At 45.8% G+C, this 24,208-nt stretch overlaps 1 protein-coding gene across 5 annotated transcripts; it reads right to left on the bottom strand.

Annotated features, from left to right (window-relative positions):
- Positions 1–15,135: 15,135 nt before the first annotated feature.
- LOC105041578 (uncharacterized) lies at positions 15,136–22,103 on the bottom strand. Of its 5 annotated transcripts, XR_012139853.1 has the most exons (8): positions 21,696–22,077; positions 20,391–20,446; positions 20,174–20,309; positions 19,941–20,074; positions 19,754–19,858; positions 16,963–17,100; positions 16,627–16,865; positions 15,144–16,513 (listed from the first exon to the last, which is right to left on the bottom strand). XR_012139853.1 is itself a non-coding variant. In XM_073254174.1 (7 exons), the coding sequence occupies exons 1-7, from the start codon at positions 21,883–21,885 to the stop codon at positions 16,858–16,860; spliced, it is 762 nt and encodes a 253-aa protein (XP_073110275.1). In that variant the 5' UTR covers positions 21,886–22,103; the 3' UTR covers positions 15,136–16,857. The 5 variants fall into 5 exon arrangements, 4 of the variants coding, with proteins under 4 accessions (XP_073110275.1, XP_073110274.1, XP_073110272.1 ...); XM_073254174.1 differs by having other exon boundaries at positions 15,136–16,865; positions 16,968–17,100; positions 21,696–22,103; XM_073254173.1 differs by having other exon boundaries at positions 15,144–16,865; positions 19,941–20,062; positions 21,696–22,082.
- Positions 22,104–24,208: the final 2,105 nt, after the last annotated feature.

The following is a 24,208-nucleotide window of genomic DNA, read 5'->3' as shown; positions in this document are numbered from 1 at the left end:
AGAGATAGAGTCAGTGGATCTATCACATCGATCTTCTAACTTTGCTAAATACGCTTCCATGCACATTTAGAATGCCCAAATTTACCTTGTAGAGATGGAGAGAGGCGTCTGATGTATTACTTCCCCATCTGTCTCATGAGACATTTTATATAACCTGAAAAAGTATATAACCCAATTCTTTCCTTCCATATGGTGACAGCTACTTGGAGATCCGACGGGAAAACTGCAACCATGCCTTGGATTTCGATATAGTTGATACTATTTTGCTTTCTTAAATGGAGTCAAATTTGGGATCAACAAATAAGTGGATCCTCTCTTCCACCCATGTTTCAACTTCCAAGAAAATAATCTCTATTAATTTCAAAAGCAAATAATGACCGGTAAACTAGAGGTGGTAATTTATTATCCGACTTGTTAATCCGACTCATGAACGACTCACTTAATATATTTCTATCCTATTTAACCAGATCCACTTAATATGTTTAACCTATTTAAATCCATTTAATCCGTTAAAAAATCCTTTAACTCATTTAACCTGATTTCAATTATCTAGTAGGTAGATTATGTAAGCCATATCACATTATTTGTTTAATAAATAGATCAAATTTAAATTGATAAATTTTTAACTTAATCCTCGTATCCAATTGCCACCCCTAACCAGCAATGTCATATCCCTATGTTAAAACTTAAAAATCAAAAACTAAATATTAGATTTTTGGGTGTTATATCCCAAAAATCTAAAACCAGATAATTATATAAAGTATTGGTGCTCCACCCCCAACCAAAAAAAAGAAAACATAAAGATTCCATCAGACTCAATAACCATTTGGTTTTTGTGTTGCTTTTTGTTTCTATTTTTGAAAAGATAAGAAGAAAAATATATAAACTATATGATATATTGAAACCTTTTTATTATTTAAATTCTAAGTAAAATATTTATATTTTTTAAAAAATATTCATTTCATTTTTTGATAATTAAAGATTTATTTCTATATAAATTTGCATGAACACTATATTTGATATCAACCATCATGTTAGCATCTTACTAATTTGTATAGAACCAAAAATATGAAATGACACCAATAACAGTCTCTACATTTCTACCATCCATTTTGTAGTCGACATGTAGGCTATTATAAAAATAAAACTAAATAAGAAGGTTGTTTTAGACCTTAAAGTATAAAATATTCTTTTTTTCCCTTTATGATCAAGTTACGTTGTCATGTGAGTATATGAGAGTCATTATATAACATAATCATTACAATAATGTTATATACTTGTTTTTTGGTGAACAATGTTATATATTATTTTTAATGTTAAATCTTTTGCCACTTATTTTTAAGATTATATAAATATTTTTATAAAATTTTCAAATATATTTCATGTAATTGACTCTTGTTAACTTTTATTTCTATTATATTCAAGTATTTGATATTATCTTTTGTAGGCAGAAGTATATTGTTAACTTGAAAATAAAGAGAAGGATGACATCATTTTGAAAAATGTTGAAAGTAATAACTCTATCTAACAATTGGGAGGTGAGCAATAATGGGTTTTACCCCTGTTGGGGGATACCCACCGACCGACCGACCGACTATCGGAGGGCCCGACCTCGGGGCCCCGACCGACCGACCGACCGACTATCGGAGGGCCCGACCGGCTAGCGGTCCGATCGACTAACCGACGGCCCGACGAACGACTCTGACTGGCCGATCGTAAGTCGGGCGGCAGGCCAACGGACGCCATCAGCGGCTAACCACGGCCATTCCACGGTCTATTCCCGACCGACTGAACCCAGAGGTCCGGTCGCCGACCCACTTGAAGCTCGCCGACCGACGGAGGAGCCCGACGCCACTCTGTTGGCCACCGACCTTGGGTCGGCCGACTCCACCAACCGCCGTACGGCCGCCAGACGTTGTCAGCTCTGACACGGACACGCGGCACAGTTACCTAGGGGTATTGTCCCGCCGAGAGCCGGGTCAACCCTGGTGATTAGACGGCTACACGGCGACATGATGTTTTCACGGCGGCTCTGACAGCCTACAGTGAGTTGACAGTTCCTCACTTGTCCGCGCCATTAATGACGGCGCCATACCGTGCTCCACTATATATACCGGGGAAGGCAACAGTGCAAAGGGTCGATCCGCCCGTCTCTCCCACATACGCAGGCTCGCTCCTCTCTCTTTCTCCCTCTCAGAGCTCTCTGTCTGCATTTCACTGTTGCCCAGTCACCTCTCTGACTTGACCGTCGGAGGGTCCCCGCCGGAGCCGCCTCCGGTCAGTGCGGACTTCCTTTTGCAGGTGCACGCTCCCCGGCGATCGGACGACGAGGCGATTGGCCGCAACAGATTGGCGCGCCAGGAAGGGGACAGCATGACAAAGACAAGAGCTCAACGATCGAGAATCACTGGGTCGGCAAGGCGTTCTTCCCGCCGGGAAGAGGCCTCTCCACCATCACCGGCGGCGGAGCCTAGCTCTCCGCGCCCTGCAGTGACTACGGAGGCGCAGATTGCGGTCATTGTACGGCAGATAACCGTACTGACCGACGCAGTCAAAAGCCTCCAGCAACAACCGGCGGCCCGACCTATGCCTTCCAGGAGCAGCCGCCGACGGTCGCGCCGACCCCTGCCGCCTCCAGGCGAGCACTCCCAACAGCGCTCCCACGGGGAGGAGGAGGGTCGACCTCGGCGCGACGACCGACGGTCCCAGCGGCCCTCTCCTTCCCCGTTGGAACGGGCGAGGAAGGAAAAGCGGCCGCGCACACCGTCGGCCTCTCCTTCAGAGTCTTCCGGAGGCTCCACTCCTGGGGTCTCCCAGCATCGACGAGCGGACGACTACGAGCGACGGTTCGAGGAGATCGACCGCCGGCTCGCCCAACTGCAAATGGACGGCCAGAAGTCTTCGAACGACGTCGACTTCCAGACCGCCCAGCCTCTCTCTCGACTGGTCCTCGATGAGCCGATTCCCAGTCGGTTCAAAATGCCGAACGTAGAGCCATACGACGGCTCCGCCGACCCAGTCGACCACCTCGAGAGCTACAAAGCTCTCATGACGATTCAAGGGGCAACCGACGCTCTGTTTTGCATCGGCTTCCCCGCCACACTTCGCAAGGCTGCCAGGGCTTGGTACTCCGATCTTCGATCGGGTAGTATCCATTCCTTCGCGCAGCTCGAGCACTCGTTCGTGGCCCATTTCAGCACTAGCCGAAAGCCGCCGCGAACGTCGGATAGCCTTTTCTCCCTCAAGCAGGGGGAAAACGAGGCGCTCCGGCACTTCGTGGCGCGATTCAACGCGGCCACGCTCGAGGTCCGGGACCTCAACGAAGACATGGCGGTTTCAGCCATGAAGCGGGGCCTGAGGTCGTCTCGATTTACTTATTCTCTGGACAAGACCCTCCCCCGAACATACGCCGAGCTACTGGAGCGCGCATACAAGTATATGCGCGCGGACGAAGGAGCGTCCGACCGACGCCTGGTCGAGCCCAGGGGTCCGAAGGAGAAGCGAAGAAAAGGTCGGGAGCCCGCCGAACCAAGCAGGCCCCCGGCCGGTAGTCGGCTTTCTCCACCCCGACAAATCCAAAAATCACCCCGCCGACAGACTCCGAGGTCGGTGCGTCCCAGGTATGACTCCTACACTCCTCTCTCCGCTCCCCGTGCGCAGATCTTGATGGAGATCGAAGGGAAAGAATACCTGCGACGGCCTCCGCCTCTGAAGGCAAAGGGCCTCGACCATCGGAAGTACTGCCGGTTCCATCGGAGCCACGGCCACGACACCGAGCGATGCATCCAGTTGAAGGATGAGATCGAAAATCTCATCCGCCGAGGGTATCTCGGCAAGTTTCGAAAGGGTCCGCCGACCCGACCGACTGCCGATCGACGCCCCCAGCCGACTGAAGAGGCACCGACTAACCAGCCGACGGCTGGAGTCATCAACATGATCTCCAAGCGGCTGGGCCCGGGGACGTCTGCAGGAGGAGAGCCGACGAAAAAGCCGCGCCCGGACGACGTGATTACCTTCTCGGAAGACGACGTTCAGGGCATCCGGACTCCCCACGACGACGCTGCTGTTGTGTCGGCGACAATAGCCAATTATGATGTAAAACGAATTTTTGTTGATAATGGAAGTTCGACAAATGTTTTGTTTTACTCGACCTTCTCCCGAATGCGACTACCGACTGATCGACTCAGTAGGGTTTCCACGCCCTTGATCGGCTTTGCCGGAGACACCGTCACGACAGAAGGAGAAATCACCCTGCCCGTGACGGTCGGTACCGAACCACGGCAAAGAACGGCCTCCCTCATTTTCGCGGTCGTCCAAGTTCCTTCGGCCTACAACGCCATACTCGGGCGACCCGGACTGAACGCCTTCGGGGCGATCGTCTCGACGTACCATCTCCTTGTTCGATTCCCGACTAAAAACGGAGTCGGGGAGATGCGCGGAGATCAACAGCTCGCCCGACGATGCTTTCAAATCTCCGCCCAAAGCGACGAGACAAAGGGTCCCCTGACAATTGACAAACTGGATCAACGGGAGGAGGAAGAGCGGGGTTCGCCGGCCGAGCGGCTCGAGGCGATCCCGGTGGGAGAAAATCCCGACAGAAAAGTTTGGATCGGGTCTCAATTGCCCGACGCCGAACGCCACCGACTGGCGGAGCTGCTGACGGCCAACGCCGACGTATTCGCATGGTCGGCAGCAGATATGTCGGGCATCCCTCCGGAAACAATGACTCACCGACTCAACATCGTCCCGACAATGAAGCCGGTGAGGCAGAAGAAAAGGTCCTTCGCCCCAGAGAGGCAGAAGGCCATTGACGAAGAAGTGGACAAACTGCTCGAGGCGGGCTTCATTCGGGAATCCACGTATCCCGATTGGCTCGCCAATGTCGTCATGGTCAAGAAAGCCAACGGGAAATGGAGGATCTGCATCGATTATACCGACCTCAACCGAGCATGCCCGAAGGATAGCTTTCCACTCCCGAAGATCGACCAGCTGGTGGATGCGACGTCCGGATTTCGACTGCTCAGCTTCATGGACGCCTTCGCCGGGTACAATCAGATCCGGATGGCGCCTGAAGACGAGGAGCACACCGCGTTCGTGACCCCCAAGGGCCTCTACTGCTATCGGGTGATGCCCTTTGGATTGAAGAACGCCGGCGCCACCTACCAGCGACTCGTCAACAAGGTCTTCAAAGACCAGATCGGGCGTAACATGGAGGTATACGTGGACGACATGCTGGTAAAGAGCACGCGGATCCCGGACCATGTTCAGGATCTCGAGGAGACCTTCCGCACCCTTCGGCGACACCGAATGAAGCTCAACCCGACCAAATGCGCCTTCGGGGTGACCTCGGGGAAGTTCCTCGGATTCCTCGTTTCTCAGAGAGGGATCGAGGCAAACCCTGAGAAGATAAAGGCGATCCTCGACATGCGTCATCCGAACACCAAGAAGGAGGTCCAACAACTGAACGGGAGAATCGTCGCTCTTAGCCGATTCGTTTCCCGATCAGCTGAAAGGTGCCTCCCGTTCTTCAAAACCCTGCGCCAGGCGAACGGTTTCTCTTGGTCGGATGAATGCGAACAGGCCTTTGAAGACCTGAAGAGGTACTTGGCTTCTCCCGCCGCTGCTCGTAAAGCCGCAGATCGGGGAGACCTTGTATCTCTACTTGGCCACATCTTCTGAGGCGATCAGTTCGGTGCTCGTTCGGGAAAACGAGTGCCGAACCCATCAGCCCATCTACTACATCAACAAAGTGCTCCACGGCGCCGAAGCCAGATACTCGGAGACGGAAAAGATGGTCTTCGCCCTGACCGTATCCGCGCAACGGCTCCGACCATACTTCCAGGCCCACGCCATCGTGGTACTCACCAACCAGCCCCTGAGGGCCGTACTGCGCCGACCCGACACATCCGGACGGCTCGCTAAGTGGGCAATGAAGCTTAGCGAGTTCGACATTCAGTACCGACCGAGGCCTGCCTTGAAGGCTCAGGTCTTGGCCGACTTCATCGCCGAATGCCCGACGACCGACCAGAGGTCGGGAGCTGAAGGCCCGGGACGAGATTCGGTCTCTAAGCCGGACCCGATCTCCACCTGGGTACTTCACATCGACGGAGCCTCCAACGCTCAAGGAAGCGGGGCCGGGCTCCTGCTCACGAATTCGGATGGGGTAGTCACCGAATACGCCCTCCGGTTCGACTTCAAGGCCTCCAACAATCAAGCCGAATACGAGGCACTCCTCGCGGGCTTGAGGATGGCGAAGGAATTGGGCGTCGACAGCCTTCGGGCATTCTCGACTCTCAGCTGATCGTGGGGCAGGTCAAGGGCGACTTCGAGGCGCGAGATCCGACCATGATCAAGTATCTTCAGAAGGTAAAGGATCTCGTGGCCCGCCTCGAGTATTTCGAGATCTCCCACATCCCCAGGACGGAGAACGCCCGTGCCGATGCTCTCTCCAGATTGGCAACGTCGGCCTATGATTCTTTGGGTCGGACGTTCGTCGAAAATCTCCAACAGCCGAGCATTGATCGGGTCGAAGAAATGCGGCAGCTAACGTCCGAACCAAGTTGGATGGACCCGATCGTCCGGTACCTGTCCGACGGGATCAGTCCCGAAGATCCCGCGGAGGCCAAGCGACTCCGATAGTCGGCGTCGCAATATGTGATCATGGACGGCCGACTCTACAAGAGGTCGTTCTCCCTCCCTCTGCTCAGGTGCTTGGGACCGACCGACGCTGACTACGCCCTCCGAGAGGTTCACGAAGGAATTTGTGGGAATCACTTGAGGGGGCAAGTCCTTAGCCTTCAAGGTCTTGCGACAGGGCTACTACTGGCCGACCATGAGGAAGGATGCGACAGAGTTGGTCCGAAGGTGCGAGCCATGCCAGAAGTATGCCAATATTCAACGCCAACCGGCCAGCCAAATCGCTCCCATTGTCGCTCCATGGCCCTTCGCTCAGTGGGGAGTCGATATTCTCGGCCCCTTCCCACCGGCGTCGGGCCAAAGGAAGTTCATCGTTGTCGCCATCGACTACTTCACGAAGTGGGTCGAGGCCGAGCCCTTGGCGCAGATCACCGAGCGGAAGATGGAGGACTTTGTCCAAAAGTCCATCATCTTCAGGTTCGGATTGCCGCACACCATCATCACCGACAACGGACGGCAATTCGACAACCAAGACTTCAAGGACTTCTGCGCCAGGTTCCACATCCGTCATCGACTAACTTCAGTCGGGCACCCACAATCCAACGGCGAGGTTGAGGTGACGAACCGAACCCTGCTCCATGGACTCAAGACCCGACTGAACGAAGCCAAAGGCCTCTGGGTCGACGAGCTGGGCTCCGTCCTGTGGGCTTACCGAACGACCCCCCGCGTCCCAACCGGAGAGTCGCCGTTCAGTATGGCCTACGGGACAGAAGCCATGATCCCGCTCGAGATTGGCCTGCCATCTTCGAGGGTCGAGCAGTACCGCGAGCCGGACAACTCCGAAAGCCGGAGAGCCGACCTAGATCTTCTCCCCGAACTGCGAGATGAGGCTCAAATTCGAATGGCCTCCTACCGACAGAGGGTTGCCCGGTACTACAACGCCAAGGTCAGACCAAAGATCTTTAAACCTGGCGACCTAGTCTTGAGGAAAGCGGAGGTGTCGAAGCCCTTGGACCAAGGGAAGTTGGCTCCCAACTGGGAAGGGCCCTACAAGGTTGCTGACACCTTCGGGCCGAGGGCTTACCGGCTGGAGACCCTTGAGGGGAAGCCCATTCCCCGGACTTGGAACGCCGACAACTTGAAGCTGTATTACCAGTGAATTCTGTAATTCAATCGTTGGAATACAAGTTCAGTTCGAAAAATCGGAGTTCTAACTCTTTGACTACCGATCGACGCTAGCCCCGACGCATCGACGCGGATCTGGCACCGACGACACATCGGCCGCTTACACGGACCGATGCATCTGCGATGACAGGAGTTTATACTCCTTCTACGGCCGAATTTTCGGGCAGAATCCATCGGCCGCCTGGCCGATCGGGCCCCGACCGAAGAAAGGCTAAAAGCCCACGCGGCTATTGCCGCGACTTCCGACCAGGCTACGGCCGGTCGAGGGATATTCGGCTTACCACCGTCTATCACATGATGCGACCTCAGTCGCACCCACTACTCGCCGACCGACCTACGGCCGGCTGAACGACACTCGGCTTGCCACCGTCTGTCGAAAGACACGAAACCCGACGCAAGAGCATGGGGACCCGACTTACTATCCTGCCCCCGACACTGCGCCGGATGATGGCCGACTAAGTGCGTCTACGGAGGTCCGGCCGCCGAACCTTTACCAGGTTCGGTCGGCTCCCGGCTTAACAGACGCGCCCGAGTGGCGACTACAATTATTGGAAACCGACCTAAAGTCGGGATACAAGCTACTTCGGAACTGTGCAAGCCGTTTAGGTCTTACCGACTTACCCGAGTTGACGACTTCTCTAAGTTGGTGACTAGGGTTCGACATTACAGCGATAAGAAACATTACAAACAAGAAGGAAAAGAGAAGACAATTTCATTCATTGATTAAAAGAAGTTACAAAGTCGGGCCGAAGCCGATTACATGTATTTTCAAGAAGAAATAAAAGGAGGACAATCGGCTGGACCGATCATTCGTCCTGGATAGTCTCTTCGGCCGACGGAGGATCGGGAAGGATCGGCGTCTCGACCATGAGCGGCGCTGGGTCGACGGCAGAAGGATGTCCTTCAGTCGGCGAAGGACCTCCGGTCGGCTCCGGCTCTGGGACGGCTTCCTCCGATGGGATGACGCCTCCCGACAGATGGTCGGCCTCCTCTTCGGTTCCCTCCTCTTCGGCGAGTAGCGGCGCGACTCGGCTGACGTCCACCTCTGGGTACAAGGCATGGACGGCATCCCGACCGTCCTCAAACCCGACCCGGTAGGAGGCGAAGCCCGACTCGAGCATCTCCTCCTTGTACCGGTCGGAGGCCCGGAAGTCTTCAACCGCACGATCGGCCGACTCCCTCGCCGACCGTACTTCGTCCTCAGTATGGGCCAGCTCCTCCCTCGCCAACTCCGCCTCGGCCCTGGCAATTTCGGCGTCGATTTGGGCGATGGACAAGTCCTCTTCGGTTTCCGCGAGCTTCCCCAGGCTGGCCCGAAGTTGCTCGCGCTCCCCTTGGAGTTCGGAGGTGGCACCGTCCCGTTCGCGCCGAAGACGACGCACGACCCGACCTTTGTGCTTGGCCTCCTTCTTGGCCGACTTTAGTTCGGCCATGAGCCGGGAGACCTCGTCCGTCAACTTGGCCTCCCGATCGACCGACTCCTGCAGTTGGTCGACCAGTCTCCCTCTCTCGGCCTCGGCCGCTGCCGACCTTTCCTTGAAGGCTGCCCGAACGTCGCCGAACCTTCGGTATCCGGCCTCCAGCTCGGACATGGTGAAGATCAACTGCCGACAGAAAGAAGCCTTGTCAGAATTATGTGGCAAACGAAAATTCTTCTAAGGTAAAAGGTGACGCGAAGCTTACCTCCACCATCGACGGGTAGAACCGCGACAACATTTCGGTCACTTGCCGAGACCGCAACGACTGAACGTCGGTAGGGAGGAAGATCCCCTGGCACAACCTCCTCGCAAGGTTGTGGTCGGCCAAGGCCGACGCACCCTCAGGGTAGTATGCGCTGGGGGCATTGATCTCTCCTCCTCCGAGGGCTCCATCGGGGCTTTCCCCCGATCAGCTGCCCCGACCGACGGGGCTGGCAGCGATGGGACGCTGGAGTTCGACCCGACGCCCCCCGTTGCGCCAGCGGACGCCTCCGGACGATGTTCGGCTTCCCGAACGACATCCGGCTCCACCCGCGGCGGCGAAACCGCCGACACCCCTTCGGCCACTTCCTCGGTCGGCCTCTCCTCGACTCGGACGGTCGGAGCCGCAAGGGCTATGATTGGCTCCGACCCCTCGGTCGCCGACGCTTCCACGGTCGGCTGAACTGGAGCTGGTCTCTTGGAAGGACGCGAAGGGCCAGCCCCCGACGCTGGCCTCTTCCTCGCGGCGGCAAAATGACGAATTTCGGCGTCGGTCGGCCTCATCCTCGGCGGTGTCCCTGCAAAACCTACCAATGTCAGAGGCCGGACCAGAACTACCCTAAAGCCGAATAAAAAGAAAAAGCTGGGGAATCGGACGATACCTATTCGGGGGACCAGACTCAGGCCAGCATCATAGAGAGCTTGCTCGGTAACAAGCTCCCTCTGCTTCGGGACCGACATATCTTTGAGTCGGTGGAAGTCCTCCCGGTCGTCCACGTCGACCCGACTGTTGTCGTTGGCCTCAGTTCGGGGTACACCCCAGCGAGAAGGAAAGCCCCAAGAGGAGGAAGAGGAAACAAAGAAAAACTGGTTCTTCCATCCATGAATGGACGATGGAAGACCGGTTATGAAAGCAAGACCCTTCCGGGGATTGAAGAGCCACCACCCTCGGGCTTTAGGGTGGGGTCGGAGCACAAAGAAGGCCCGGAAGAGGGAAACGCGAGGGTTGGTCGGCAAGAGCTGACACAACAGCGCGAAAGAAATGATTAGCCGGATAGAGTTCGGCGCCAGTTGCGCCGGACAGAGTCCGTAGTAATCAAGCAGATTTCGGACGAACTCCGGAATCGGAAGTCGAAGACCCGCACGAAGGTCCTCAACATACAACGCCAGGTCGCCAGGCGGAGGGTTGTTGACCCGACCGCCGGCCCCTGGAGCATAGAGCCGAAACTGCTCCGGGATGCGATAGTGCTCCCGAAGCTGATCGACGTTCGGCCCCGAAAGCGAGGAGGCCTCATCTTCCGGAGCCGATCGGGTGTCGTCGGTCGGGTTCCCCGACCGAGCTCCCGGAGTCGGTTTCCTGGTCATTGTGCAGGAACCGAAAGAAGAGAAAGAAGAGAAGAAAGCAAGAAGGGGAAGGAGGACCACGAACCCGATGGACCCTCCGGAGGTAGAGAAGAGCTCTGCCCGCGACGACCGAGAAATTGCCCGGACAGAGTTTCCCCAGCAAATGGCAAATGTGGGTCAGGGTCCGGGAGGTCCTATATATATAGGGCCGACTGACGGCCGAGATGCTCCCGCGCCGACCAAAGTCCTCCAGATGCGCGACGCGTGGCGCCCGCCGATTGGCTAAAAATTCGGCGCGCTTCGCCCCGGGACGCCCGCACCGCCCGCATTAAATGCCGGAGCGGGCGCCGGCCAACCACCTTGACACGCGGCGCGCGGGGGTTGGCTCCGCAGTCGGCCGCCCGCGCCGGTCCGCGTTCCCGATGGGACGCCTCACCCACGATCGGCGCCGAATAATCCGATCGACTGACGCCGTATCGTCCGGCACCCGATCTTCTGACACCGACGTGACGGCTGGCGACGACAAGACGCGGCGTCCGGCACCGGACGCCGGCGCGACTTCTGGCATCGACTAGACGTTCGGATCTCTCGGGGTTCGTGAGGTGTCAGACAACGGATCAGCCGGCGGTACGGTCGGATCTGCACATGCGACAAATCCACTCCCAGTCGTCCGGTCTTGCTACCCGAATGAAGGCACCGGCCAGCTCTCCACCCGACTTAGGAGTGGAGGGGGGCAACTGTTGGGGGATACCCACCGACCGACCGACCGACTATCGGAGGGCCCGACCTCGGGGCCCCGACCGACCGACCGACCGACCGACCGACTATCAGAGGGCCCGACCGGCTAGCGGCCCGACCGACTAACCGACGGCCCGACGAACGACTCTGACTGGCCGATCGTAAGTCGGGCGGCAGGCCAACGGACGCCATCAGCGGCTAACCACGGCCATTCCACGGTCTATTCCCGACCGACTGAACCCAGAGGTCCGGTCGCCGACCCACTTGAAGCTCGCCGACCGACGGAGGAGCCCGACGCCACTCTATTGGCCACCGACCTTGGGTCGGCCGACTCCACCAACCGCCGTACGGCCGCCAGACGTTGTCAGCTCTGACACGGACACGCGGCACAGTTACCTAGGGGTATTGTCCCGCCGAGAGCCGGGTCAACCCTGGTGATTAGACGGCTACACGGCGACATGATGTTTTCACGGCGGCTCTGACAGCCTACAGTGAGTTGACAGTTCCTCACTTGTCCGCGCCATTAATGACGGCGCCATACCGTGCTCCACTATATATACCGGGGAAGGCAACAGTGCAAAAGGTCGATCCGTCCGTCTCTCCCATATACGCAGGCTCGCTCCTCTCTCTTTCTCCCTCTCAGAGCTCTCTGTCTGCATTTCACTGTTGCCCAGTCACCTCTCTGACTTGACCGTCGGAGGGTCCCCGCCGGAGCCGCCTCCGGTCAGTGCGGACTTCCTTTTGCAGGTGCACGCTCCCCGGCGATCGGACGACGAGGCGATTGGCCGCAACAACCCCGTTTTCAATACATAAATAGCTACCAACAACAAACACAAAAGCAACATCTATAGACTACTTTCATTTTCTCGTGATGTCACTAAAGTTTTTTTTTTTTTTTCTCACCCCTTTTGGACCTAAAAAAAGAAAGAAAAGGAAATGAGATATTATATAGGCTACTAATTTACTTCAAGCAAAGGCTTTGGACTGAGAATGCAACATTGTATTTACACTTACTATAATTTACAAGGGTCGACTAAACCATGCCTTGCTTGATAATTATAAAAGAGCGACAATATTAATTGTACCAAAACTACAAAAGAAAAGGCAGCACTATTGTTATGGAACGAGTGCAATCATCAAGTATTTCAACATATCTCTCGGGTTCCTTTGCAGCTAGTTTGTTATGCTCTAAGCTTTCAGCTGGATGATGATTCTTTTACCATCAATAATTCTGTTGGGACACATTTAAGGAATTGGATAAATGTCAATCATTTAGTACACAAATCTTCTTCTCATTGTTCATAGTCTTCTTCACACTGTTCGTTTGTTAGTTATGCCCCGTTCTGTTCCATATATCACATAATTTACCTGAACAGCTTCTCAGTTCATTGAATTCTGATATGATATGCTCTGTTTTTTCTCACCTACGTAGGCCATCTTGCTATTACATTTTTGGCTTTTGGGGTTATTCTGTTATCTGTTATCTATTTTACAGTCTTCTACAGGCCTTTGTCATCTATGTTAGTCCCCCGTACTCTTTACTCTCTATGTATCAGGTTCTTCTTATTTTTCTTATGTGTTTATCCTGCTTTGTATTCAGGTTTTATGTTGATTTTTCTATGGTTTCTGCATCTCTTCTGTGCATTATTGAGTCCAACTCCGAGTTCAGTATTGGGTGCTAAGGTATTGGCATAGATGTATTTCTAGTTCTATGTTGGATCTTTTTCTGCTCATATCTGTGATAGATTTTTTTTATATAATATATGCCCTCTATTTCAATATTAAAATAAAAAAGAAATAAAGAAAAGACATAAAAGAAGAAGAACAAGCAGTGGTGATGTTGAGATTTGCTTTATGGTGCAAGAGCTGGCTACTTTTGTTTGGGTTTGTTTCATGTTGCAATAGATGGCTATTTTTGTTTTACCGAAACTAGGAACCGGCCAGCCTCCAGGAGCTCAAAGAAAAAAAAAAAAAAAAAAAAAAGGAAGAAGAAGAAGAGAAAAAACCTATCATTTGGGGTTGATAATCTGGGGACCAAAGGCACGGACGGATGGCTTTTCAAGGCTAGGAGTAGGACCGTTAGGCTTGCACGTTGACACGTGTGAAATAATTCCGTGAGTCCCGGGGCAAGCTACACATAGACTCGGTTCATCTCCTAGTATGGGTGGGCCACGTTCCAAGTGTATAAATTGATATTATAGCAATTTTGGGGTACCTCCGTTACATTGTAAACGGATGGTTAATACATTGTGAACTTATAGCAATTTTGGACCATAGCGATGTCAAACCAGTGAATTTTGAATACAAAATTGAGGTAATTATCGATTTTTTCAGGACAGGTTATGTTTAATCATTTTATAGAGCAGTAATACACATTTAGGAATCCCTCTCAGATCTAAATACCAAGTTGGTGTAAGATAAATATACCGAAAGACAGGAAAACATACATATCAAAATTATTCATGAATTCCTAAATATATATAATTCTGCAAAAAAAAAAAAATCCAATCTTTCCATGTGAAATCAGTAATTATGTGATTTTTATGGAAATTTCATATTTAAAAATTAGTAAAGTTATATCTAAGGATTACAGCACAGCTAAAAATTCAAAGTCGAGGCTGATTGATGTGCATTTTGTTTTCTTTTCTCTTTTCCTATTTTTTGATTGATGATGTTATAGAATTAAGGGTGCAGATCATCTGCGATGTAAATTTTACAATGTACAATACTGCCACTATTGCACATAAATGGATTGCATTCACATACATAGAATAAAGTGGATCCTACAGTAAGCATCAGAACTTACTTTTGAAGGGATCAAATAACTCAACTTAAAACTAATTTAATGATCCTTCTCTTCAACTAAAATATGATGCTCATTAAAACATGATGTCCTCTTCACCCTCCACTACCCGGTCTATCTTACAAAGGGCTTAAATAGACTTAAAATACTAGAATCATCAAAGAGAATGGAGCTTAACTCATAAAAGACCTTCCAGTAATAGAAACCCAATCTCTGTGATAAAAGATATTTTTAAATATTTCATATGGTAATAACAAGCTAATTGATTGATCAAAAAATATATGTGGTTTATCTGATATAGGTATAAAAATATCTGTATATGACCGTCATATAAGATATGAGCTGTTTCTAGTAACTTTTATGAAAAATCAAAATACATATGTAGAACCACTAATACACAAACTCGTGACGGAGAATTCTATACTATGTATGTGGTTGTTGAAATCTGCATCAAAGAAACGTAATTCAAAACTTGATTCACTCCAATTTTTTTAATGAAAATTATTCACACTAAGTAAGGTTAAATATTATAAAAATATCTTACCTATTGCATAGCATAAGCATCCTGAAATTTATATTTTTTATTTTATAATTTTTTAAAAATTAAATTTTATGAGGCTTATTGGAGGGATTCCAAAAAAAAAAAAAAAAAAAAAACTCAATTTTTTTCTAAAATCTCTCTCCAACAAAAGTTTGGTTTGGCATAGTCATCTTTTCAAAATTTAGCATTTTAGCTAGAATATTAGACTTTGTTGTTTTTGGTTGATAGAAAATTAACAATTCTGATCATTGCATCATAATCAACATCCATCTCACTTGGAAGGTAAGCAAATAAGTCCATGGCCAAAATTAATGTCAAAACTAATTCAGACTATGCCAGTGTTAGTATACGATACCCAGTAGTGCCAAAACCAATGCATGAAGAGTCAAATATTGATACAGGTGATAACAAAACTAGCATAGAAGAATTTCTTATATATATCTTAAAAGAATATGAAAATTATGATGATCTACAGGTGGGAATTTTGCACAATTTTGAAAGATGTCCCCGGTTCTAGACATAATGATGTTCGGGTGTCAGATAACATTGAATCTGAATATAGAATGACCTTCTAAACAAATGCCATATGTGAAATTATATGAAGTATTTGTAGTTCAGAAAATTTTAAAAACATATAATAATTTATTAACATTTATTTAAAAGATCTATTTAAAACAAGTCATGGGTCAATAAATATTACTCAACTAAGCTTTAATCCCAAAATAATTAAGAATCGGCTGCATGAATAGTTTACGTTTATTCCAACCCTATTTAGAGCCATAATTTCTCAAAAAATATAGCAACACTAAGTCCTTACTAACAAACAATTTGGTAAATAACAAACAATTAAACCATAACATATCAATGACAAACCATAAATATTGAACCTAATTTTTACAAGAAGAAGAAAACAAATCATTCTATTTATTAAAATAGGAGTTTAAATGAACTATACAAATCCAAAAATATAACCAGCCATAAGATGATATGTATGTATAAGGTCAATTTGGTCTAGGTTGGATCAAATTATCCAACCTTCTTTTTTTTTGATCAAATAGAGAGGTTCCCCGCCCAAAGAGTTTATTGATGTATTAAGATGTCATACATACAGTGGCTATAGTATAGACCCAGTGGATGATGAGAACTCATCATCATAGTCACATCAAATTATCCAACCTTCTGACCTAGGGTTAATTCTATTTAATCAGATTTTCAAAATAAGAACCGGAATTAAACCAATCTATGCTAAAACTCAAAGGACACCAATCCAATAAGATTGATCCGGTTTAATTCTCAGGTTGATTCAATAATGCATATGCCTAAAATCGGAAGAAGAAAAGGCATCCATAAAACTAATGGTTGATTCTCTATGTTTCAAAGCTAGCTGACCACATGATTGGTATGTGCAGATTAGATTATCCATTCCTCAGACGTCTAAGGGAACAGGCTTACCTTACAATCAACGGCACTAGAGTGATCCACATTTGATGCGCGCCTGCCGCATCGCATGGGTGAGTGTGAGTCGAACTTCTTTGCGATCACGTACTGGCCCAACATTCACCACCTATATGACTATATGCAATTTCACTCACCAAACCAAAAAACAAAATCGCTTTCAACATCTTCGAATCATATGCTTGACACGTGTACCTTCTCTACCTTCTATATTTTTAAAATATTAGAAGGTAAGTCTCACTCACACGTGAAGAGCATGCATGCAGGCGGGTCTAATGACTCAGTCCCAGCTTAGTACATCACTGAATAAACAGCCAGCAGAGAGTAGGATATCCCAATTGTAACATCTATTTAGCCTTCTTCAGCGCATCAACTCAATAGTCTTACGTTGTTCCACAGATGATTTCACGGATCACAGGTTGCAAGGCCGGAACCTCCAATCCATTCTTTAAGGCCTGCTACTCCCAGTGGCACCATCACCATACTGCACCATGTAAGGGGGGAAAAAAATAATCAATATAAATTAAATACATAAGAAATTACTGCATGCTTATTAGTTTTGAGGTGAACCGTTCACTCACATCACCAAAATTCAGGTTCCGATGAGGCCACCCATAGGTTTGCATGGGACCATACCCTCCATGGGCTGCGGCAGCATCCATGTTACTTCCACTAGAACCAGCACGACGAAGTGGTGCTATTACTGAGTCGATAGCAACCTGCACAACGGTCCAACAACAGAAGAGTATCTTAAATAAAATCTGGACATCTAAATAATGTCATGAATATCTCCGACATGGCAGATATCAAGGAACCGTTTTTATTTTTCAGCAGAAAACATTGACTAATATCACGAGTTACACTCTCCAAACTGACTATTGCAACTTTAAGGCATGAATGCTAGAAGTACAGCTTTAGCATGTTGCGCTTGATCATCCTGCTCCACAATTCATTCTTGCAGGCTCATCCTCCGACATGCTGGCCTCAAAACCTCATCAATTCAAACAATGAATTCTACGGTATCTACATGCACATTTTACACAATCAGACCTAATTTGAACCCCCACACAGACCATCTCTTGACTTTGATACTTCCTCAGACCCTGCACCAAACATCAGCTCTCTACATTTCTAAACTTCGTCATACATCAACACCATGCAAAATCTGCCAGTGTTAATTTTTAGATTACTTTCTCATTCACCTAATGAACCTTCTTAATTTTGATCCTTTAAACTTTAGCCAGTTATTTATTAACTTCCCTTAAAACACAGGAATCTATACCATTGTTTCCCTATCTCTAGAAGTATTTAATAAATCTTAGCAAAATGTGATGACCATGCAACACAGTGGGAGTACATCAACAGCCAGCCAATCCATCTCTATTTGATTAAAAACCTCCCTGTTAGACCTCTCATTTCAAATAAATTGAACTGCAACATTTTTTTAATGATCTTACCAAGTTACCATCATGCATCCTGAATAGTATTTGGTTATTTAAAATCAATAGCGATACTTAAGCATGTCTAAGGTGGAAAACATAAGAGGTTTTAATGGTTTATGCTCCATATCGTAATAGGAATAGGTTTCAATGTCAGATCATCACATTCAGTAGCATTCTAGGTTCTAAAATCTCTTCTGAAGGTATTGTGCTCGATTTGTGAGTACGACCACTGGGTTATTACTTACTGACATTGCACAAATAAGAAACATATTCAGATTTCCAACCAAATTCGGGTACATTATTATTTCAAATAAATTTGCTTAAAACAGTTTAATGAACAAATTCAACAACACTTGTTAATCTGAATTCGTATCTGATAAACCCAAAAGATTCAGAGGTTCCACTCAAAGTTAAAAGAGAACAACTGAGAAGAGATAGTAGTTGGACTCATATCAGTAAGACAATCTTTATGCTATGGTCGATTTGTTCACGGTTCACTCTGAAGAAATTATTCCTACTGCTTTATATTAGCTGTCAGGACCTAAAGAATAGGCACACTCATGTAATTAAATGTAAAAATGCAGCTAAATATTTAGAAAGATATGCATGGAAAATGAAGAGGTTAATCATGAGAGTATGAAGAGTAGCTTGGACTAGTAATAAGTTCTTCTAAAATCTGCTACTAAAAGCCCATAGGAAGGAACATATGATTTAAAATTTATTTTCCTAGAAACACTGCCGCTTTGGAGACCTTAACCTGATAAGTACAGGCCGCTACTCGTACACTGTTTTAAACCCAAACATCTTTTGTTGAGAAGCTTCGGAATTACTGTTATCTTCCATGTTTCATAACTCAAACGAGAGGCTTCTCACGTTTAGTCAAAACTAGGAAGAAAAATTTTGACTGATTAGGTTAGTTTTTAATCCAAATAATAGAGCTATATCAGGTTTCTTTGTTTGATTCTAAATATGTAAATGACAGATGCATGGAGTAGAGAATTCGGATACCGAAAGGCTATTCTATTGTGTGCCAAAAATCCTTTCCTCTTTCTATACCTTCCCTCCATATTTTGTGTTCTACAGCTAATGAAGCAATAAAAACTAAGCATCAGAAGCTGACTCCAGTACAATTTCTAAGGGCAAACAATGTCCTCCATATTTTGTGTTCTACAGCTAATGAAGCAATAAAAACTAAGCATCAGAAGCTGACTCCAGTACAATTTCTAAGGGCAAACAATGTCCTCTGTGTGTATGTGCGCACGCGCACATGCGCCGGCACCTAATTTTTGCTACAATCACGAATCTTCATTAACAAGTTAAGCTTTCAAAATTTGACATATTGATCGAGAACAAATGTGAAAACAATAAATTTGGCATGAAACATGAGCCTCAAATTATTTCACCAACTACTACCTTTCATTAATAAATGTAACAAATGTGAAAACAATAAATTTGGCATGAAACATGAGCCTCAAATTATTTCACCAACTACTACCTTTCATTAATAAATGTGTTACCCTTCTCCTACAGGCATCTTTATTGAGCAAAAAATATCTAAAAACCTATCAGTTTCTTCCTCCTATTTTGAATAGATCCAGTATCTGTTGCTAAGGACACTTGATTATATGCCTTTCACTAAACTGATTGACTAGATTTGCCTGTCTTTTATTTGCATCTTCTATGATATATTTAATTTCTGCAATGGTGTTTTGCTGTTCCAATTGGCTACTCAAGTACCCTTATGAGACATGATGAGCATTATTTCTGGACTTTTTCCATATACCCCAAGTGAAAAAAGGGTAAATAAATTAACCACACAAGAACAGATCATAGGACAACTTATAACATGCTTTGGGTATTCAAAGTCATAGAGCTTTTTTTTTTTTTTTTTATAAAAAAAATCATCATCATCCATTACCCTATCTCATACCTCTTGTCCTAGAATTTGATGAGTTCTGCAATATACATGATCTGCAACACCATCCTCAGCAAAAGCAACAAAACCAAAGCCCCTATGTTCCGTTCTCTTAGGATCCTAGTCACAAGTGCGGCAAGCACAATCAACATCATGCATCTAGAATAAATTCAGCAGGCCCACTGAAAGCAAGCGATTCTACCTTTGGTATATAAACATCTAAGACACGGCCAAATCTGCTGAAGTACTGCCGCAGATCATCAGCACTTGCCTCCTGTGGGATTCTGCCAACAAAGATCTCTTTGCCCAGTCCACGATAAGGTCCTAAATACCCTCCGACACCATAAACAGCAGAAGCAAATTAATTTTGTACGAAAATTTTTAACTTGTACCGAGCATATATACAGTCAAAACTGCAGTGTGGCATATTCTTACTTCCATAAGCTGAACCAGGGAAGTCATATAGTGTAGGAGCACCTTGAGCAGCATAGTGAGTAGCAGCAGTAATATGAGCATTGTATGCATCATAGCCACCCTGTGCTACTCTGCTTGGGTATCTCATATCTACATCCTAAATCCATAAGATAGTCAAATTAGTTGTAAGACTTACAGGCACAAAATACAAAAGTATGTGATACATGTGTAACCGAACAGCAATTAGAAATGAACAGTCCCAAACATCCCAGGTGCAGAGTTCTTCCTTGGCAACTGAAAGAATTGAATAAGATCAAATAAGATAAGACGAATAGGCACAGAAAGTAACACTTAAAATTGCTCGGTCAACAAATAAAGTCGAACCACAAAGTTCATGAGATTCTGCCATTATGGCATCAACTGAATCTGTTCAAATAAGAACAAAATTTGAAATTGGTTTCCAAGCAAACTGAAGCACAATAGATCGGTAACTGACAAGAAAATAGATAATTCAGATGAGCCAGTGAGAAGCATCAAACTGGATCATAATGAAAAATTCACCAAATTGATGACATAAAATGAAAGGGCAATGCAATTCATATGATGGCGCTGATGTTATTGATGTTACATGGTGCATAGATGTATCTGATGCATTTTTAGACTCCAAATTTTTCCCATTGTAAACTAGCCACATCATGATACCCCTCATTTATCGACCAGACTTACCTAGTAATACCACACACTAAATGCCCACATATTCTTTACTCAAGCGAAAAATAAAGGACTCGTTTGGTTCATTGGAAGAATTTTTCTTCTCTGGAATGTTATTCTTGGGAAGCTGATTCCTAGGAATATTTGCCTGAAAAAGTGATTTTGGCATGTCTGGTGGACTATGAGAAAGTGGCTTATTCCAGATTGGCTTATGTTTGTTGAGCATCCACTTTCCTAAAAAATTATATAAAATATCTATTATACCCTTAATACATCCTATTCTACACATTACCATTGTTTGCAAATAAAAAATTATGAGGGTTGAGGATATTTTTAGCCGTAGATCATGATGGAGGAGGATTTGAGGTATGACGGAGAGAATGTTCATTTCAGCCATAGATCTTTTAATGGCTTAAAAGGATATTTTCAGAAAAAAGAGCCTCCAATTCCCATTCCATGAGAATTCCAAAAATGCATACCCTATATAAGTTTTTCTTTCCCATAGAAACATCTTTTTTCAATCTCTGTCTTTTGAAAACTCCAACCAAACAAGAAGGATTTTCTCCACTTTCCATTGACCATACTTTCCTCCACTTCCCGCAAACCAAATGAGTCCAAACTTTTTTGGATTATGAAGAAAAAAATCTGATTCAAATCGGATTGTCAGGTTGAATCTAAACAGATTTCTATTTTAAAATTTTATAACCTTTATAATTTACCTTTGATGCACAATAGAATTGAGATCAAGATGCTGGGGTTTTTTGAGCTAGATATCTCGCGAGATCTGGATGTGCAGAGAGATCAAGATGCTGGAATTTTTTGAACTAGATACCTCGTGAGATATGGATGTGTAGATCCTCTACTTCGCATGCACGCCAGGCACCGCAGGAAAGACGAGTGAACTCTCTAGGCATCATTCCTTTAGAAGGGAAGCAAGAGGAGGGAGGAGATCTGATCTCACGCCTAAGGAACTCCTTGGATGGGATCTTCACGCCAAGAACCAAGACCCTAAGGAACTCCATGCCAAGAAAAAGAAGGCGTCCAACAAAATCAACACCCACCCTTCTCTTGTTTTGTCGCACAAAACACTCTCAACTCATCGGTGGTTTTTCCTTTTTTTTTTGTCGCATAAATCATATTATTTTTCACCTATGATTAGCTCCCTTCTTTAAATAGATGACGCCCCACATTATCTGATTAGAAACCCAATTGATTAGGACTCCAATTCAAATCAGATTTGAATGGGTTCTTATCCTAATCAAACTAGAAAACCCAACCAATCTGCACGCCATGACTTTCACGCACGCACAAAGGATGGGACGCAATATTTTTAGTGCTCCTCCTTCATATTGGTCGAACACTTATGTGAGAGAAACCCAGGTATTTATGGCATGGTGAACCTAATCTAATTTGGTTCAAAGTTGGGTTCAATTCGAACCTGATTCGAACCAAATTCGAATAGGATGTTCATCCCAATCTAATTAGGATTCAAGTTTAAGTTTAACTTGGATTACTAATCCAATTAACCTTACTTAAATCAAGCCTAATTAAATCAGATCTAATCTGAAATAATTAACATTTGAATTCAATCTCTCAAAGTCCCTTGGATCATAGATCCGATCATATTCATCTCCGAAATTAAACCTGCATCTCATATCTAGTGCTAGCTAGACATAGTCAATGTTTAATCCCATATGATCTCTAATTTAATTCTTAATTAAGCTAATCTATTTGTTCAATCAAGTCACATACCTCCAAATTAAACACATACACATTAGATCAATTCTTTCCTACGTTGCTTGACTTTGTGTCTGACTCCATAGGTTCGAACACTAAATCGATAGTATAGGACTATTTTCTATACTAATCGATGTGACCATCTAGCAATGATACCCGATGTCCGGATAGATCGAATATTTGTAAAGCAACATTCAAGAATTTTGGAATATGGTTACCATATAATTCATCCCTTTGACCCTCAATGCTCAGGACGACTTAGGATTTAACTGTCAATCCTGGATGAGTCATCCGTATTGTATTTTCATCTTTTTCAAATCCTATAATATATCACAAAGATTATCCTGATCAAGATTTTATTGGATTGAAATACAGTGATGCATTAACTTCTGTAATCCAGAGGGATCAATTCCATCTTGATCCACATACAGACTTCGCAAGTACTTGACTATACCATACCCAGTAGCCTTCTGTCACTGCAAGATTTTTGCTGGTGCCCTCTTTTCTTTCTGCAAATAGAAAAATATGGAAACAGACATTCAAAGAATTGGTTCAGAAAGATACCAAAGTAATGTCTCAATTGATCAAGCACTATTCTAAGCCACTGTTCAAGAGACTTCATAAAAATTGATCTAAGATTCAATGGCAAAACCATGTAAACTTAGTTAACTGAGCTCACCTGTGACTTTGCTATCCGCACCGCAAGTTTTCGATTTCCAAGGACATGCTTGTTTTCAAGGGCTCTCTGGATAAGAGCACATATGAAAGCTTTAAAGTAAGTAGTAAATATAAATTCAAAGATTGTAGCAAGTATATATTGGTTTAAGACTTCGAAAGAAGGACAAACTTTGCCTTCAGAATCAATATCATAACAATCATATTATATCATCACTCTTTATACAAGGTTCATAAAAATGTAGAAACAAATAAATGCTTGGGATTTTGTTCAAAAATTGCTCTTCATTAAGTAGAAAAGGAAAAGGATGCATGACTGAAGGGTCGGACCATTAGGATTATTTTTATAATATGGATACTATTCATTTTTGATAAGTTTTCCTTTAAGAGACTGTCATTTTGGCAAAACTTAAGACACCAAACCAGAGTCATTGTAGCAAAATTTTGAAGTATCTGTTTAATTCTAACAAGTGACCAAGTGTCAAGTTATATTTCAAGAACCTCCCACCATGTTAGTTTGACTCTGGTCTGCAAGGAGCGAAGTCAGAATAAGATATTTGACGGTTTAAGCAGGCACCACTTATCCAACCCCAGCCTGAGTAGACATAATCAAACCCAAATTAACCAGACTTGTTCCAATCCAAAGCTGACCCTAACTGACCATTTTTTTCTTTTTTTTATTACAAGAAAAAAAGCAAAACCAGCCTAGTCAAATTTGTCATGCATCATAACATACTTCAAACACACAAACTACAGATAGTTCACCTGAAATAGCAAACAATGGAACAGTCTTGTCAAACTAAATTTATGCCACTTCATGGGAATACATCATCAAGAAGACATACTAGAAAAGAAATACTACAAAAATTGGCTTTAACCTATTTAAGTAATACTCTGTTTCAATCAACAGGAGAACCGCAACAATATTCGCAA

This window comes from Elaeis guineensis, chromosome 3 (genome assembly GCF_000442705.2).
Source record: "Elaeis guineensis isolate ETL-2024a chromosome 3, EG11, whole genome shotgun sequence".
In the NCBI taxonomy this organism is placed as follows: domain Eukaryota; kingdom Viridiplantae; phylum Streptophyta; class Magnoliopsida; order Arecales; family Arecaceae; genus Elaeis; species Elaeis guineensis.
Note: the sequence above shows the minus strand (reverse complement) of the source record. Positions and strands in the feature narration are given on the sequence as shown.